Source organism: Saccopteryx bilineata, chromosome 1 (assembly GCF_036850765.1).
Source record: "Saccopteryx bilineata isolate mSacBil1 chromosome 1, mSacBil1_pri_phased_curated, whole genome shotgun sequence".
NCBI lineage: Eukaryota > Metazoa > Chordata > Mammalia > Chiroptera > Emballonuridae > Saccopteryx > Saccopteryx bilineata.
In genome coordinates, this window is record NC_089490.1 from 352565434 (window position 1) to 352580478 (window position 15045).

The 15045-nt window shown below is 51.2% G+C and overlaps 1 protein-coding gene and 1 pseudogene across 5 annotated transcripts in view; both read right to left on the reverse strand.

Annotated features, from left to right (window-relative positions):
- Positions 1-4026, reverse strand: LOC136319635 (small ribosomal subunit protein uS11-like; annotated as a pseudogene).
- The window catches only part of TRIM3 (tripartite motif containing 3), a 27861-nt gene continuing 16453 nt past the window's right edge, over positions 3638-15045 (reverse strand). For 4 of the 5 annotated variants that reach the window (XM_066250825.1, XM_066250826.1, XM_066250828.1 and 1 more), the window contains exons 3-12: positions 13638-13869; positions 13266-13417; positions 12870-13050; positions 11863-12595; positions 11647-11750; positions 6060-6227; positions 5744-5912; positions 5431-5501; positions 4334-4474; positions 3638-4211 (exon numbers count right to left, since the gene is read on the reverse strand). In XM_066250825.1, coding sequence (XP_066106922.1) covers positions 4059-4211; positions 4334-4474; positions 5431-5501; positions 5744-5912; positions 6060-6227; positions 11647-11750; positions 11863-12595; positions 12870-13050; positions 13266-13417; positions 13638-13869 — 2104 coding nt within the window. In that variant the 3' untranslated portion in view covers positions 3638-4058. Of the gene's footprint in view, positions 4212-4333; positions 4475-5430; positions 5502-5743; positions 5913-6059; positions 6228-11646; positions 11751-11862; positions 12596-12869; positions 13051-13265; positions 13418-13637; positions 13870-15045 lie in introns of those variants that run through there. The other variant, XM_066250829.1, reaches the window with a different exon arrangement.

Consider the following 15045-nt stretch of genomic DNA (forward strand, 5'->3'; position numbering starts at 1 on the left):
TCACCAATGGTGACCTCGGTAACCTGCCTTCCTGTAGGTGCTGTTGGAGGGGATAAGTGTGACATCTTCTATCTGTCCAATCTTTGTTCCCAAGCACGCAAGGGCTCCGAGAGCTGACTGGGCCTCTGGTCCAGGGGTTTTGGTCCTATTTTCTCCTGTGGCCTGGAGTTTTATATGGAAGACAGTGATGCCTAGCTCTTTGTCTGCGGGTCACATCCTGGGCAGCCAACATGGCAGAAAGTGAAAAGGACTCATCTCAGTCAGCCTTTACTTTCATCCCACCAGTCACGTGGTGATGGTTTCCCTGCCAGAAAGATCAGTGACATGAACAAGAGTGTCATGGAAGAATGCAAAGATGTGGCAGACACCAAATACATGATCTCCTTCAGCCATCTGAAGTCCGAGGCCGATGACCTATTCTTCCTTCTTTCCTTCTAGCTAGGTGCCTTCTTTGTGCATCTTGTCCAGACTCTGCCATGGAAAAGAGTTCTACCTTCTCTTACTTCTCCTCCTCCTCCTCTTCTTCCTTCTTCTTCTTTTTTCTTTTTCCTTCTTTTTCTCCTCCTCCTCCTTCTTCTTTTTTTTCTGTGACAGAGATAGAGAGAGGGACAGATAGGGACAGACAGACAGGAAAGGAGAGAGATGAGAAGCATCGATTCTTCATTGTGGCACCTTAGTTTTTCATTGATTGCTTTCTCATCTGTGCCTTGACCGGAGGAGGGCTACAGCAGACTGAGTAACCCCTTGCTCAAGCCAGCAACCTTGGGCTTAAGCTGTTGAGCTTTACTTAAACCAGATGAGCCCGTGCTCAAGCTGGCAACCCCAGTGTTTCGAACCTGGGCCCTCCATGTCCCAATCTGACACTCTATCCACTACTCCACCGCCTGGTCTAGCTCCTCCTTCTTCTTCTAAGTGAGAAAAAGAAGATAGCAAGACAAACTCCCACATGCACTCCTACTGGGATCCACCCGGCAACCCCTATCTGGGACTGATGCTTGAATCACCGAGCTATCCTCCGTGCCTAAGGCTAAAACTTGGACCAACAGAGCTATCCTCAGTGCCTGGGACGCTCGAACCCATCAAGCCACTGGCTGCTGGAGGGGAAGAAGGAAATGGAGGGAAAGAGAAGCAGATAGTTGCTTCTCATATGTGCTCTGATGGGGATCAAACCTGGGACATCCATATGCCAAGCCGATGCTCTATCCACTGTGCCACCAGCCAGGGCTCTACCTCCTCTACCTTTTTTTGTTTTTATTCTTTGCTCAAATGATAGGAGGGGAGATAAAGAGACAGACTCCTGCATGCGACCTGACCATAATCCACCCAACAACCCCCATCTGGGGCTGATGCTTCACTCATCTGGGGCCATACTCGCAACCAGCTATTTTTAGTGCCTGAGGCAGAGGCTCCATGGAGCCATCCTCAGTGGCTGGGGCCCAGGGATGATATGCTTGAGTCAACTGAGCCATGGCTGTGGGAGGAGAGGAGAGGAGAAAGGGGAGTGGGGAGAGAGAGAGAGAGAGAGACAGAGAGAGAGAGAGAGAAGGTAGAGAGGGAGGGGTGAAGAAGCAGATGGTCACTTCTCCTGTGTGCCCTGACCAGGAATCGAACCTGGAACATCCACTCACTGGACTGACCCTCTACCACTGTGCAAGCCATCCAGGGCCTACTTTCTTTTTTTCATACAGCTGATTCCCTACCTGCCCCCTCTCCCCCACCCACAGGTCACTGTTCGAGGAAGCCTTCCTTGCCCACCTTCCGTAACACTATATTCTCTATGTTATTTACTGCCTTCTATTCTTTCACAGCTTCAACACGATTGTCATTACACATTTAGTTTCACGTGGTTACTTGGTCGGCTGCCTCTCCCAGTAAACCATAGGCTTGAGGGCATTTCAGTCTCCGTTCCCACGGCCCACCACTCTGACCCACGGGAAGTGCTCAGAACTACTTGTTGAGTGAATAAATGAACCTGCAGGCTACATATGGCCATAGGGCTGTTCTGAGCACCAGGCGGTGCTACAGAAGCAAGGCATGAGCCCTTTCAGGACCACAGAATAAACTTTTGACCTGTCCCAGCAGACTTCTGCTGCAACCCCAAGACTTATTTCAGACTTATGCCAATTCAGTCAAGGCACAGCCTCCACTGCCAGGCACCGCTTGCCCCTACTTCTAGGCCTGAATTGGGAAGAAAACTTCCACAGAGATTATGTCTAGGAGGAAGTGAAGTGACCCTACCTCGAGACAATTTCTGCACGGCCTAGGCAGTCTGATTTGGCATGTATGGAATCAGCCCTAGCAGCCTGTTATCAGGCTGACAGGAAAGCCATCTGGGGCTTCCCACCCAAGGAAGTTCATCTTTATTGCTATTTTATTCCCCTGTTAACTTTAGGTGTCTAAAATGAAAGGTTGAGGGCTGGGAACTTGGAGCCTCGATCCTCATGTCACTGCTGGTACTTTGCTCATAATGAGGATGTAGGGGAGGAATAGACCATCACCTGAGGCTCTCAGGAAAGCCCCCACTGGCGCTGAGTGACTGATGACTAAGCAACCATCTCTGCTGGTCAGGGTCTGGCCTTAGGCAATCCTACTCATTGAGCCACAAGTGCAGGCTCTATAAGAACACTTGCCCTAGAACCTTCAGGGAGGTCCTGTTCTTCCGCCCGCCTACCGGATCCGAAGTCCTGGGAGGTGAGCATAACTGAGACTTCCCTTTGGTCCCCCTTGACCTCTGCAAAGCCCCCATTGTCTTCCACAGGTCCATGGACAGGCCCTCCCACCTAACCCCAGGAATTGTGCTACACTAGGACAATGTCTTGAGCTTTCCCATGACCTCACCTAACCAACCGTCTCAGATCCATCATTCCCCAAATCTTACTGAGTGCCTTCGCTGCCAGTCACCAAGCTAGGTGCAACGGGCATAAGAATAAGTGTTACAACTTAACCAGTTAGGAGTACAACAGCTACAGGTTCAGGTCTGGGCTCTGCTCTTCAGCAGCGTAATGCCGTTTCTCTGAGTTTCAACCTTTTGTAGAAAGAGAGTACCATAGTTCCTACCTTCCAAATCACTGAGAGCTGGTTGTTATTAGCTCTGGAATTGGCAGCCAAACCTGGGCAGACTAGATCTCAGAAGGGGGTACTAGGTCCTCGTTCCATTGTGGGAAAAGGGCAGCAATCTTGGAATGGAGGGCAGGTGGATGAAGCAGGGCTCCAGGGCTTCTGGACCAAGCTCTAAAATTGGCCATAGGGTTTGCCACACACAGCTTCCACCTGGGCTAGCTGCAGGTCTGTAACCCAGGCCTGGGCCTCAAGGATTGCTGTCATACCCTGAAATGTTCTTCCTGCAGGTGCTGGCTGTGTCCAGGGCAAGGGTCATTTTCCCAGGCTCTTAGCATCAGGGCAGGTAGCCAAAGGACTTACTATTTCTGCAGAAGACGCAGGGCCTGGGGATGGTGATTTGGCAGGTGGCTCAGGACCCCAGGGGCTCACCTCCCTTGCTCTCCTCTCCTGAAGTTTCAAAACATCAGGACTTATTTGGGAATCTGGGTGACATGTCTGACTGCCTGCTTACCTTTTAGTCCAGAGCTAGTCCCACCATCCTAGCCCCTCACAGCCCCCTCAAAAAAAAGCAGCAAAACCACGTGGCGAACACATTTATTTACTATGGAGAGTGGGGTATTGCTGTCTCTGTCAGTGTGTATGGGGCGGTAGGGAGACAACCAGAGGGACTTCTGCCCTGGAGTCAGAGGCTGTTCTGGCCTCAGGCCGGGGGGTGGGGAGCAGACAGAGAGGACAGGGGATGTGTGTAAAGGGGGTAGGGTGAAGCTCTGCACACGTCCTTGGGACCACAGTCCAGGCCCACCCAGTCACCAAAGCAAGAACCGAATAAATAAAGTGCAACTGTGGGGGTGGGAGATGGGGGAGGGAGGGCACTGGGCACACCCACGCCCACAGCCCACATTCAGTGCTGCCGAGTCTGGTGCAGCTGCGGGCCAGACCCTCCTGTCCAATCGCTCCTATGTCCATCCCTCCATGAGCCAGGCAAGGCCCCTGTGCAGCTACTGGAGGTAGCGGTAGGCCTTAAAGCAGTGGTTGCCAGCATCGGCCACCACCACGTGGCCATCTGAGGTGAGTGCCAGGCCCTGTGGGCCATACAGTGGCTCTGCAGATGTGTTGATGTAGGACAGGAAGGAGCCAGAGCTGTCAAATACCTGGGGGACGAGTGAAGAATGGAGAGGTGAGATTAGGCCAATGAGATGCACTTTTGGGCTGTGTATGGACACGGGGCATAGAAGGAAACTTCACCCTCAGGACATCCCTAGGACCTACTCACCTGGATGCGGCTGTTGCCCCAGTCAGCCACGATGATGTTCCCGTTGGAGTCCACAGCTACGCCCGTGGGGGCGTTGAACTGCCCGTTGCCCTCTCCATGGGAGCCGAACTTGAAGAGGAACTCTCCGTCGGCACTGTACACCTGCAGGGCAAAGGGCTGGGGACTGGGAACCTGGCTTCAGGCACAGGGCGAGGCCATGGAGGAGGAAGGGTTGACGCCCAGGGCTGAGGATCCCCCGATTTTCAGTTACAGCTCAGTTTTTCCTAGGCTTCCCATCCATGCACCCGACGGCTACTGGATGTCCCCAGTTGACGTCCCTCGGAATATCAAATCTAACAGCCCATCCTCCCTGGGAAAGCAGTTCTGAGATTTCTCTCAGTGACTGGCAATAGCCATTTGGCCATGAGTCATTCTCAACTCCACTTTCTCCTCTGCTAGACAGCTAATGAACTGACACAATAACTGATTCTATCTCTAATCTGTATCTTATGTATATATTCCACTGCAATGGTCCTTATGTAGATTATTGCAAAAGACTGATCATCCTGCCTTGAGTCTTGCCCCCCGTCAGAATGACCTTTCTAAGACACCACCCACCCCCGCTGCCTGCGATACTTCAGTGACTCCCCATAGCTCTTAAGGAAGGGAACAAGCTCCTTAAAGGACACACAAGACTCATCCTTGCAAACTCAGTCTAAACTACTTGTAATTTCTTGAACACACCATAAGGGTTCCCACCTCCAGATCTTGGCTTTATTGGTCCCCTTTGCCTGAAATCCTCTCCCTCTTCTCTACCTTCTGGTTAATTCCCACTGGTGCTTTAGGTCATTCTCGGTCTCACCTGAGCCAAATGCTTCCACTATGCCCCACATGTCCCTATACTTCCGCACCACAGAATCACATCATATTATACTACAACAGTTAACTCTTCTCTACTAGAGTATTACTAAGAAGACAAGAAAAGTATTTGCTTGATCCATCACTGTATCCCCATCACTTCTAGCACAGTGCCTGAGTCAAAGCAGCCATGCCATAAATGTTTACTGTGCAAATGAATGAGCTCCAGGGGGAAAAAGGAGATGAAGGGAGACACTGACCTTCACTGAATGGTTATGGAAATCCGTCACTACAATCTCATTCTTGTTGTTTACAGCCACAAAATGGGGCCCTGAAAATACAAAGTGGTCTCTAGGGCAGTAGCTGGGATACTGAGTGGGATGGGGAAGGATCTTGTGATGATAAAGCTGGGGTGCTAGGAGAGGGTGGGGTCTCTGGTGTGATGGTGCTAAGGTACAGTGCAGGGAGGGGGTGCTCTAGGGCCAAGACACAGGAGGAGGGGTCTTTAGAGCTGGGGTACCCAGGGGGTTCTCTGGGACTGGGAGATTAGATGTCTGAGTTCTCTTCTAATACCTGCAAAGTGACGGTCAGTGGCGCCTCGGCCCCCAAAACGGCCAACCAGCTTTCCATTGGGTTGGAAGGTGAAGACACAGCAAGACTTGTTGTCAACCACGATGATATGTCCATTACGGTCTACAGCCACACCCTTGGGGCCCATGAGGCGGCCAGCTCCAATCTTGGTCTAAAGAAAGGAATACACATAAGGGCCTTTATCCAGCCTGGTGGGGCTGAGGATGGACCAATCCAGGCCCGGTCACCAGGAGGCACTAGAATGGTCACCTCAGCTGATCTCCACAGGTGTAGAGTGCAGTGACTGTACAGTTCTCACCTTGAACTTGCCCTCTGGGGAAAAGATGCTGACCCAGCGGTTGTCATAGTCTGCCACAATAATGTCTCCATTGGTGTCCACTGCCACACCTGTGGGGCGTTGCAGCTGCCCAGGTGAGCGCCCTCGGACCCCGAAGCGGAACTTGAACTGGCCTTCATTGGAGAAAACCTGGAGCAGAGGATCAAGGGAGGGAGGGGGAGGAGGGGAGAGACTGTGGGCACAGAGGGAAGGGAGCAGGATTCTGAGGGAGGAGACCCCCATTCATTCTGTCATTCAACCAGCACTAATGGCACCATGTCACGGGCACAGAGAAGAATCAGACATGGCCACAGACCTCAGAGGACATGCAGCAGAGGTGTGAAAGGTCCTGCAAGAATGTGAAGGGGATGAGGGGCGTAGTCAGGAAGGACTCCAAGAGAAGAGGATCACTGAGCTAATAGCCAAAAAGGATGCCAAGGGATGAACTGAAGTTGGCCAGCAAAGAAGCAAGAGAACATTGAAGCAGAGTGAACAGCATGTAAAAGTCCAGTACGGGCCGTGCTTGCCCAGTGTGGATTGCAGGGAGCACTCCCATGAACAACAGGAGTCAGGTTTTATCCTGGATGTAATGAGGAGTCACTGAAAATTTCTGGGCAAGGGAATAACAAGATGAGATTGGTTTCTGTGGTAAAATAAGTAATGTATTTGGTCTTTGTCCCCAGTGCCTGGCACAGAGCTCCTAAAAGCCCAGGAATTTCCTGAGTGATCAGAGTATCTTTTGCCATTCATAAGAAGTCCCTTTGAACTTATGCTACTGCAGTGACTTAGGGTGGGGACCCTGGATAGCCTCAGGGTGAGGCTGGTCATCAGAAAGAACAAAGGATTATAGGGCTGGTACTTATAGCCCTACCTATTATAGGGTTGGTAGGAGTATAGTGTGAATGTGTGTGTGCACACACAAATTAAGCTCTATAAAAACTCTTGAACAACAAGATTTGATAAGCTTCTTTGTTGGTGCTTAGTTCCGCAGAGAAGAAAGTTCCTGCACTAGGAACTTTTTCAGACCTTGCACTATGTACCTCTTCATCTAGCGGTTCATCTGTATTCTTTATCAAATCCTTTATAGCAGTGGTCCCCAACCTTTTTTGGGCCATGGACCGGTTTTTTTTTTTTTTTTTTTTTTAAATATTTATTTTTATTTATTTATTCATTTTAGACAGGAGAGGGAGAGACAGAGAGAGAGGAGAGACAGAGAGAGAGAAGGGGGGAGGAGCTGGAAGCATCAACTCCCATATGTGCCTTGACCAGGCAAGCCCAGGGTTTCGAACCGGCAACCTCAGCATTTCATGGACCGGTTTAATGTCAGAAAATATTTTCACGGACCGGACTTTAGGGTGAGATGGATAAATGCACAAAATAAAATTATGCAACCGGCGTAAAAACTGTGGTATTTTTAAATATAATTGTCGAACTTATGAGACAAGCGTCAAGAGTGAGTCTTAGACGAATGTAACAGAGAGAATCTGGTCATTTTTTAAAAATAAGATATCGTTCAGACTTAAATATAAATAAAATGGAAATAATGTAAGTTATTTATTCTTTCTCTGCAGACTGGTACCAAATGGCCCACGAACTGGTACCGGTCCGTGGCCCAGGGGTTGGGGACCACTGCTTTATAGTGAACTGGTAAACATAAGTAAACGTTCCCCTAAGTTCTGTGAGCTGTGTTAGCCAATTAACCAAACCCAAAGACGGGAACTTCCAATTTATAGCAGGTCAGCGCATAGGTGACAACTTGACTTGCAACCAGTATCTGAAGGCGGGACAGTTTTATGGGACTGAGCCCTTAGCCTGTGGGATATGACACTATCTCCAGGTACACAGTATCAAAATTGAGTTCATTTCGTAGAGCACCTGGTCAGCTGCCACTGAAATTGGAGAAGTGCTTGGGAGTGTTGGAAAAGACATACTGGAGTTTTTAAGAAAGAGCACGCTGGCTGTAGGGAAGAGTCAAGACAGGAAGCTAGCTAACCAGTCAGAGGCTGGTGTAACAGTCCAGGTGTGAAATGATGATGACCTGGACCAGGACACTACTGGAAGTGATGGACTCAAGAGACAGTAGGATGTAGACTCAGCAAGACTTAGTAGCAGACAAGAAAGGGCTGGGGCAGAGGGGGAAATGGACAAGGATTGGTCCTTGCAGGCTCTGGGTCTGGCAAGGTAACCTTCCTCCTGGACAGGGAACCTTTCAACCTCTCGCCTTCTTCTACCTCATCCACCTTAACTGCCCAACAGATACCCATCCTAAAAGCACCTCCTTTAATGCTCCTTTCCTCTAGAGCTAAGCCATCTTCTCCTTCTTTGTAGCCAAGACATTACTCACCACTTATGGCATAAATCTCACACACTTCTTTGTTATAGGCTCTAAGGACATAAGATAAATCAGAGCCAGGAGCAGCCTTGGATAACTCAAGTTCAGGTCTTGGCCTTAAGTGCTGACCCGGACCTCTCCCTCCTTAGTGTACTAGGCTCCCTGCCTCCACCCTATCCCCATCTCTTAGGCCTGCAGGACTATTTGAACTGGTCCCACCCAGAGACATCACTCCCTCCTGATGCAGACCTTCCACCACACTCTTATCTATTCTGTCCTTGTCCCCTGTGGTGGGACAGCACTAGCTAGTGTGAGAAGGGAGGGATCAGAGACTAAAATGTACCCCCAGATCAGCAGTGAGAGTACGCATGTGCCTCCTCCAGTCTGAGCTTAGTTTCCAGCTCAAAAGTGATGAGGCTTGGGGGGTGTGGGAGGTGTCTTACTCTTCCTGTCCTATCTTGTCTCACCCCTTACATCTGGCCAACTCTTATTCACCTTTTGATTCTCGGAATTTCCAGATCACTTCTTCAGAGAAGGCTTTAATGGCCAACTCTACCCTGACTCAATGTATTCACATACAGTTAGGTCTCCATGATATAACCATCAATTCTTTTTTTTTTTTTTAGATTTTTATTTATTCATTTTTCAGAGAGAGAGAGAGAGGAGAGAGAGAGAGAAAGAGAAGGTGGGAGGGCCAGGAAGCATCAACTCCCATACATGCCTTGACCAGGCAAGCCCAAGGTTTCAAACCAGCAACCTCAACATTCCAGGTCAACATTTTATCCACTGCGCCACCACAGGTGAGGCTAACCATCAATTCTTTAACTAAATATCTTTGTCCCCTTCTAAGAATGCAAGATCCAGGTGGGGCAGGGACTGTGTGTGTTCTCTGCTGCTGCATTTGCAGCACTAGTATAGCAACCAGCACATAGCAAACATTTAAGAAATGAATGAATTCCTCAGCTCAAGCTCAGACCAGAACTGGACCAGAACACCCCCATCTGGATGCCACACAGCCATGTTAAATGCAACACGTACAAAAGTGAAGTAGTCAACTTATACCTAGCCCCGCTCCCGAATGGCAACACCACCTACCCGGAGCACCAAGTCCTGCTACTCCTGATCCCTCCTTCCCTCTTGACATCTGATGGCTCATCAAAACCTGCCATAGTTGCTTCCTTAATGTCTCTAGAACCTGTCGCGACCCACAGGTTGAGAACCGTTGCTCTAGAATCTATCTGCTGGTGCCCTAGGTTGGTCTTGAACATCTCTCTGCTATATCATAGTAGCACTAAGTAATTTTAGAATCTGAATCTAGTGGGGGAGAGAAACTAAAACAATATAAAATAAACTAGCGATTCTGGTAAAGTATGAAGTGTTATAACAAAAGGTTGAGGCACTCAGAGGAGAATGGGATTAATATCCTGCCTGAAGGTAATGAAGAGCAGTTTTCATAGAAGAGCTGACATCACTCCCTCCTGATGCAGACCTTCCACTATGCCCTCCCGTGTCCTGCCCTGGTCCCCAGTGGTGTGACAGCATTTGCTAGTATGAGAAGGGAGAAGTAGCAAGCGTTTGGAAGGGGGCTACACCAGGCCCTCCCTCTGAAACAGTGGATAAGTATAGCCTCTCACTGGAGACTAAATGGCACATGTCACGTGCATGTGAGCACCTTTGTGTATACACACCAGGGAAAATTTCTTAAATCTGAATGTTTCTGCCAGAAAGCATCCCTGACATAAGGAGCAGGAAAAGAGACAGTGGAGGGAGTGACTGAGTAGGGCCTTAGCACCACCCCCATTCCCTTTGTCTAACCCCACCCCATGCTCTCCCCTCTCCAGGCTGTGTCCAAATATCTCCCTATGCTGAATGGGGCCTCTCCCGTCCTCTGCTCCCAGGAATAGTGTGGAAATACAGGACTGGGAATATGGTCATGGAAGAGTTACTGGCACTTTCAGCCTACTAAGGGGAAAGCATGGGCCAGGGAGGATCTGACATTGAGGTGACAGACCTTTGGCAGAGCCGAATCTATGACAGGGTACTCAGGCTGGGTCGGGAAAATGTTTAAGTTTATAGGTGATGTGAAGTAAGGATCTTCAGGGAAAAGTTTTGCTACCTGATAAAATGTTCCTAAGAACTGAAGTTCAGGGTAATTAGAAACAATCCTGTACAGGATAAACTCAGTGTGACCTCAGCTACTTGGCTCCTAATAGTAATCTACCTACAGCTCCTCTGGGACCCTTCCAGTTCCCTGAACCAACTCCCACCAGCTCTCTCCCACCTCCTGGCTTTTGTTGACAGCTTCCACCTGGACAATGACATTTTTACCTAACATTAGAAGGTTCACTAGGTGTCAGGCACCAAACACTGTGTCATGTAATGCTCCCAGCAGCCCAATGAGGTATTCTTTTCCTAATTTTACACATGAGCTAACTGAAACTTGGAGAGGTCACATGACTTGTGAGTTAAGTGGCAGAGCTAGGATTCAAGCCCAGGTGTCTGGTTTCAGAGCCTGACTTTTAACTGCTCCTCCGTATCTACCACACTGGGCTCTGCAGTGCAAACGCCACTAGGCTCTCGGTTAACTACAGGAATAGACAGAAAAAAACACATTTACTGGCTCTAAGGAGCCTGAAGTGCTGCAGAGGCCGTGTCCACCAGGTGTGTGAGGGGCTGGGAGGACCAGGGACAGGACCACCTGTGAGGGCGCATGGCAATCTAGCCACCCAAGACACTCCTTTTCACAAAGTCTCCCCATTCGACTGTCTAGGCAACCGGATGTTTGCAGAGACAGCTGCAAACATGGTACGTTCTGGAGCCAGGAAGGTATGTTGGAAGATATCAGGGGAGAGCAGAGCCTGTACCCTGACCATATGGTGGTGAAAACAAGGAGAAAGTAAGCCAGCCAGGTAGTGATTCAAGTGGAGGGTGAGGAAAGGAAGAATGAGCCCGATATTTGGGGTCCAGGAGCTGGTCTGGGTTGAGCCACGGTTTGGGAGGTAGAGGCTGCCAGCACAATGAAGCCTGGTGCCTGAGAACGTGGTTACCACTGTGGCCAGCGGTGGTGAGGGTGCAAGTGGGTGAGTGCAGAGTGGTGCTACAATTTACTGCTCTTTAAGGAATGCTACTAAGCGTAGGGTTTCATCTTTCAGGAGGTGACCGACATTGTTTTTTTTTCAGGAGGCTGTAGCTGGAGGACCTTTATTTTGGTGTTGGGGAAGCTGGACAGGCGCTTACCTGAATACATTGGTTGTTGCTGTCTGCTACCACTATGCGGCCACTGCTAGCTGCGGACACACCCTGTAAATTAGTGAATTCGCCCTTCTCCCTTCCACGGCTGCCTGTGGGAAAGGGGTAGGGGGGAAACAAAAGAATTCACTAGTAGGTCATTTTGAAACTTTCTGCTCTCTGTGCCCCGCCCCCTGCCTGGCTCTGCAACCCGCAGGCCCATACCAACTCGGAACACGAGCTCGTCTTCAATGGGGTTGTCCTTCCGCTTGCCGCCTGTGCTGTACATGGAGCTGGGCCTCCGAACTGCTTTCTGGCGCACGTGGCTGCCTGGGCCGCCTGGGGACTTAACACGGCGCTTGACGTCGTCTGGGGAAGGCGGCAGGTCCCCAGGACGCAGGGCACGCACGCGGAAGGGGCTACCACGCACCGGCTGGCCATAGAGCAGCACTGAGAGTAGCAGCTCCCCTTCACAGCGCGCTGTGTACACCAGCTCGTACGTGCCATTCTTGTGGTCCACCACTGGCACAGGAAGGCGTGTGCCATCGGGGCCCGTGAGCTCAGCTCGCAGCTCTGCGCTGCCAGTGCGCACCAGCCGCCCATCCTTGTCTTTGGTAGTGACAGTGAGTGAGGCGGGCTGGCCCACCAGTGCCTGGCGCAGGCCCTCACCCGTGGCCACCGTCTCGTGTGCAGTGGCACTCGTCGTGAGCAGTGCACCCAGATTGAGCACCGATCGCCGCAGCCCATCGACCTCGAGGACCAGTTCCAGCTGCGCGTTCTCGTGTGGCCGCTCCGGGAAGGCCTGTGCCGCCAACGCTGCCAGCCGCTCTCGCATGTGCTTGCGCACCAGCAACACCTCCGGGGCCGAGCCCAGGCGCAGGGCCTGCTCCGCAAAGCTGCAGCTACTGCCAATGTGTTCCTGACCCTGGCGCAGCGTGTCTAGCTGGGTCTGTAACACCTGAGAAGGGGTTTGAGGTGGGTTGGGTGAGAAGGCTGGCACAGTGGGGGGGGGTGTCTCTGTGATTCCTGATGAACTTGTGGTACTATAGCATCAAAGAAATATGAGAGGGACTGTGACGGGGGACACATGCTCACAGCACTGGGAAGGCCATATCAGGGGGCAGAATATATATACTAGGGAAGAGTGTGTGCAAACATGTCAAGCAGGAATACATGGAGGCAGGAAGACCGTCTCATGACGAACAATAGTAGGGAAGGGTAAACAGACGCACCTTCTGCTTCGCCCCACAAATTGCCTCCAGGTCGCTGACCAGAGCTTGCTTGCGCTGCTGCAGCGCTTGCTCCAAGTCCTCGAAGGCTGTGCTGATCTGGGCCAGGGCCTCTGCCTTGCGCTCCTGCAGCTGCTGGCTGATGCCCCCCACTAAGGCGATAGCTGCAGACAGCTGTGGCAGTCTGGGGAGGGGAAAGACCTCGTACCAGCGTGGCTTAAGGTGCTCTTATCAGACCATTCCTTCTCCCTACTACTGCTCGTCCCCCAGGAGTTCCCCTACCTGAGGCCTCCCTGCCCTAAGAATTTTATTACTACTCTCCCTAGGGTCCCTCCTCTGCCCCCGCTGAGACACCATCTCAGATGGTCCCACCAGCCCCGGTTCCCACCAGGCGCCTACCGGCCGCGTACTGCCTCGAGCTGGCGCTGCAGAGCGGCCTTGTGCTGCTCCACCACATCACGCAGCAGCACCGTGCCGTGCTCTCGGTGCTCCCCTGCGCGACACTCGCCACACATGGCCGTCTCACAGGCCTCACAGTAAAACTCCATCGTCTGGCAGCATAAAGACTCTAGTGAGGCAACGGCTAGACACCGAGCTTCTTTCCCCCTTCCCCCCCCTTTGTCCTCCTTGCCCCTCACCTTCCAGGTGTGCCCCCTGCCTGGACCATTTATCCAGAGAAACACTCTTGCCCACAGCCACTCGGCCCCCTCCCGCAACCTCTCCCGCCCCTCCACCCCAAGTCCTGGCCTCACTGGGCCTGCTTGGGCCCACCTTGCCTTCATGGTTGGGGCAGGAGAGGGGGCGGCCAGCCACTGCGCTGAGGGGGTGGGGGTCCTCGGGGTCGTGGGCCCCATCGGGTGCCTGCTGCATGGCCTCCATGAGGCTGCTGATGAAGAAGTTATTCTGCAGTGCTGAGACACCCTGCTCCGGGAGGATGGATGTCTGCCGGCACACTGGACAGGACAGCGTCAGGCTCTGGGCGGGGATGTAGTTCTGGAGGCATCTAGCCAGGGAGAGAAGGAGGGCGTGGGGCAGTGTCAGCGTACCCCCCTCACACTTCCCATGGATGCTGTGCTCATCCCTCTCCTCACAGGGGTGCCCTTATACTTCATTTGAAACTTCTCTGGTTGGGACACAACTCTTGTCCTGCCAGCAGGTATTAAAGGCCTCATCTCACAACTGGGTAGAAAGACATCCCTGACATCTCTCAGAAGAGCTGACATATCCACATTCCTCACAGTGTGCACAAACACAGGCTCACCTTTCACAGGTATTTCTAAACCCTTACAGAAAAACATGCAGTTAGCCCTTCCTTCACTAACTCATTAAACACTTACTGGCACCTACTCTTGTCATATTTGTGCCAGGCTGAAGGTATGCAAAGATAAAGCACAGTGTGCCCCTCCAAAATACTTTGTCTACTGAGAAGAGGGGTGTTTGTAGAAGTCGAGAAATAGGGAGTTTATAAAAGTAGACAAATAATGATTAGTGGATCCTGCAGACAGGCTGCCTGGCTTCAATTCCCAGGTCAGTCACCTATCATACCGTGACTCCTGCCAACTTACTTAACTTTGATAAGCCAAGGATTCTCCCTTTCTAAGATGGAGACAGTACAGACTTCACAGGGTGCTGGAGGGTTAAATACAAAGGGCTTACATTCCTAACTCACAGAAAGCACTAACCATTGTAGCTATAAGTATCTGCCTGACTCACAGAGAGCACTATATACATATTATAGGCTATCACTTATCATTAATAAAAGGAATATGGTAGAGGCACTGATAAGGAAATGCAGAGGGGCATCTGGCCCATGGTGGGTGGAAGGGTGGAAAGGGTAGCTAGGAAAGGCTTCAGAGGAGGTGATGTAAGCTAACCTTTCATGGATAAATAATGTTAGCCTGACCAAAGAAAGATGAAGGGAGAGGAGAATGGGTGTTCCTGACATAGGGGTCCAGAAACAGCATAGTGTAGGTAGGGAATTAGAAACAGCTTGAGCCTGACCAGGCGGTGGCCAGTGGATAGAGCGTCGGACTGGGATGCAGAAGACCCAGGTTTGAGACCCCGAGGTCGCCAGCTTAAGTGCGGGCTCATCTGGGTTGAGCAAAAAAAGCTCACCAGCTCGGACCTAAGGCCCCTGAGCAAGGGGTTACTCAATCTGCTGAAGGCCTACGGTCAAGGC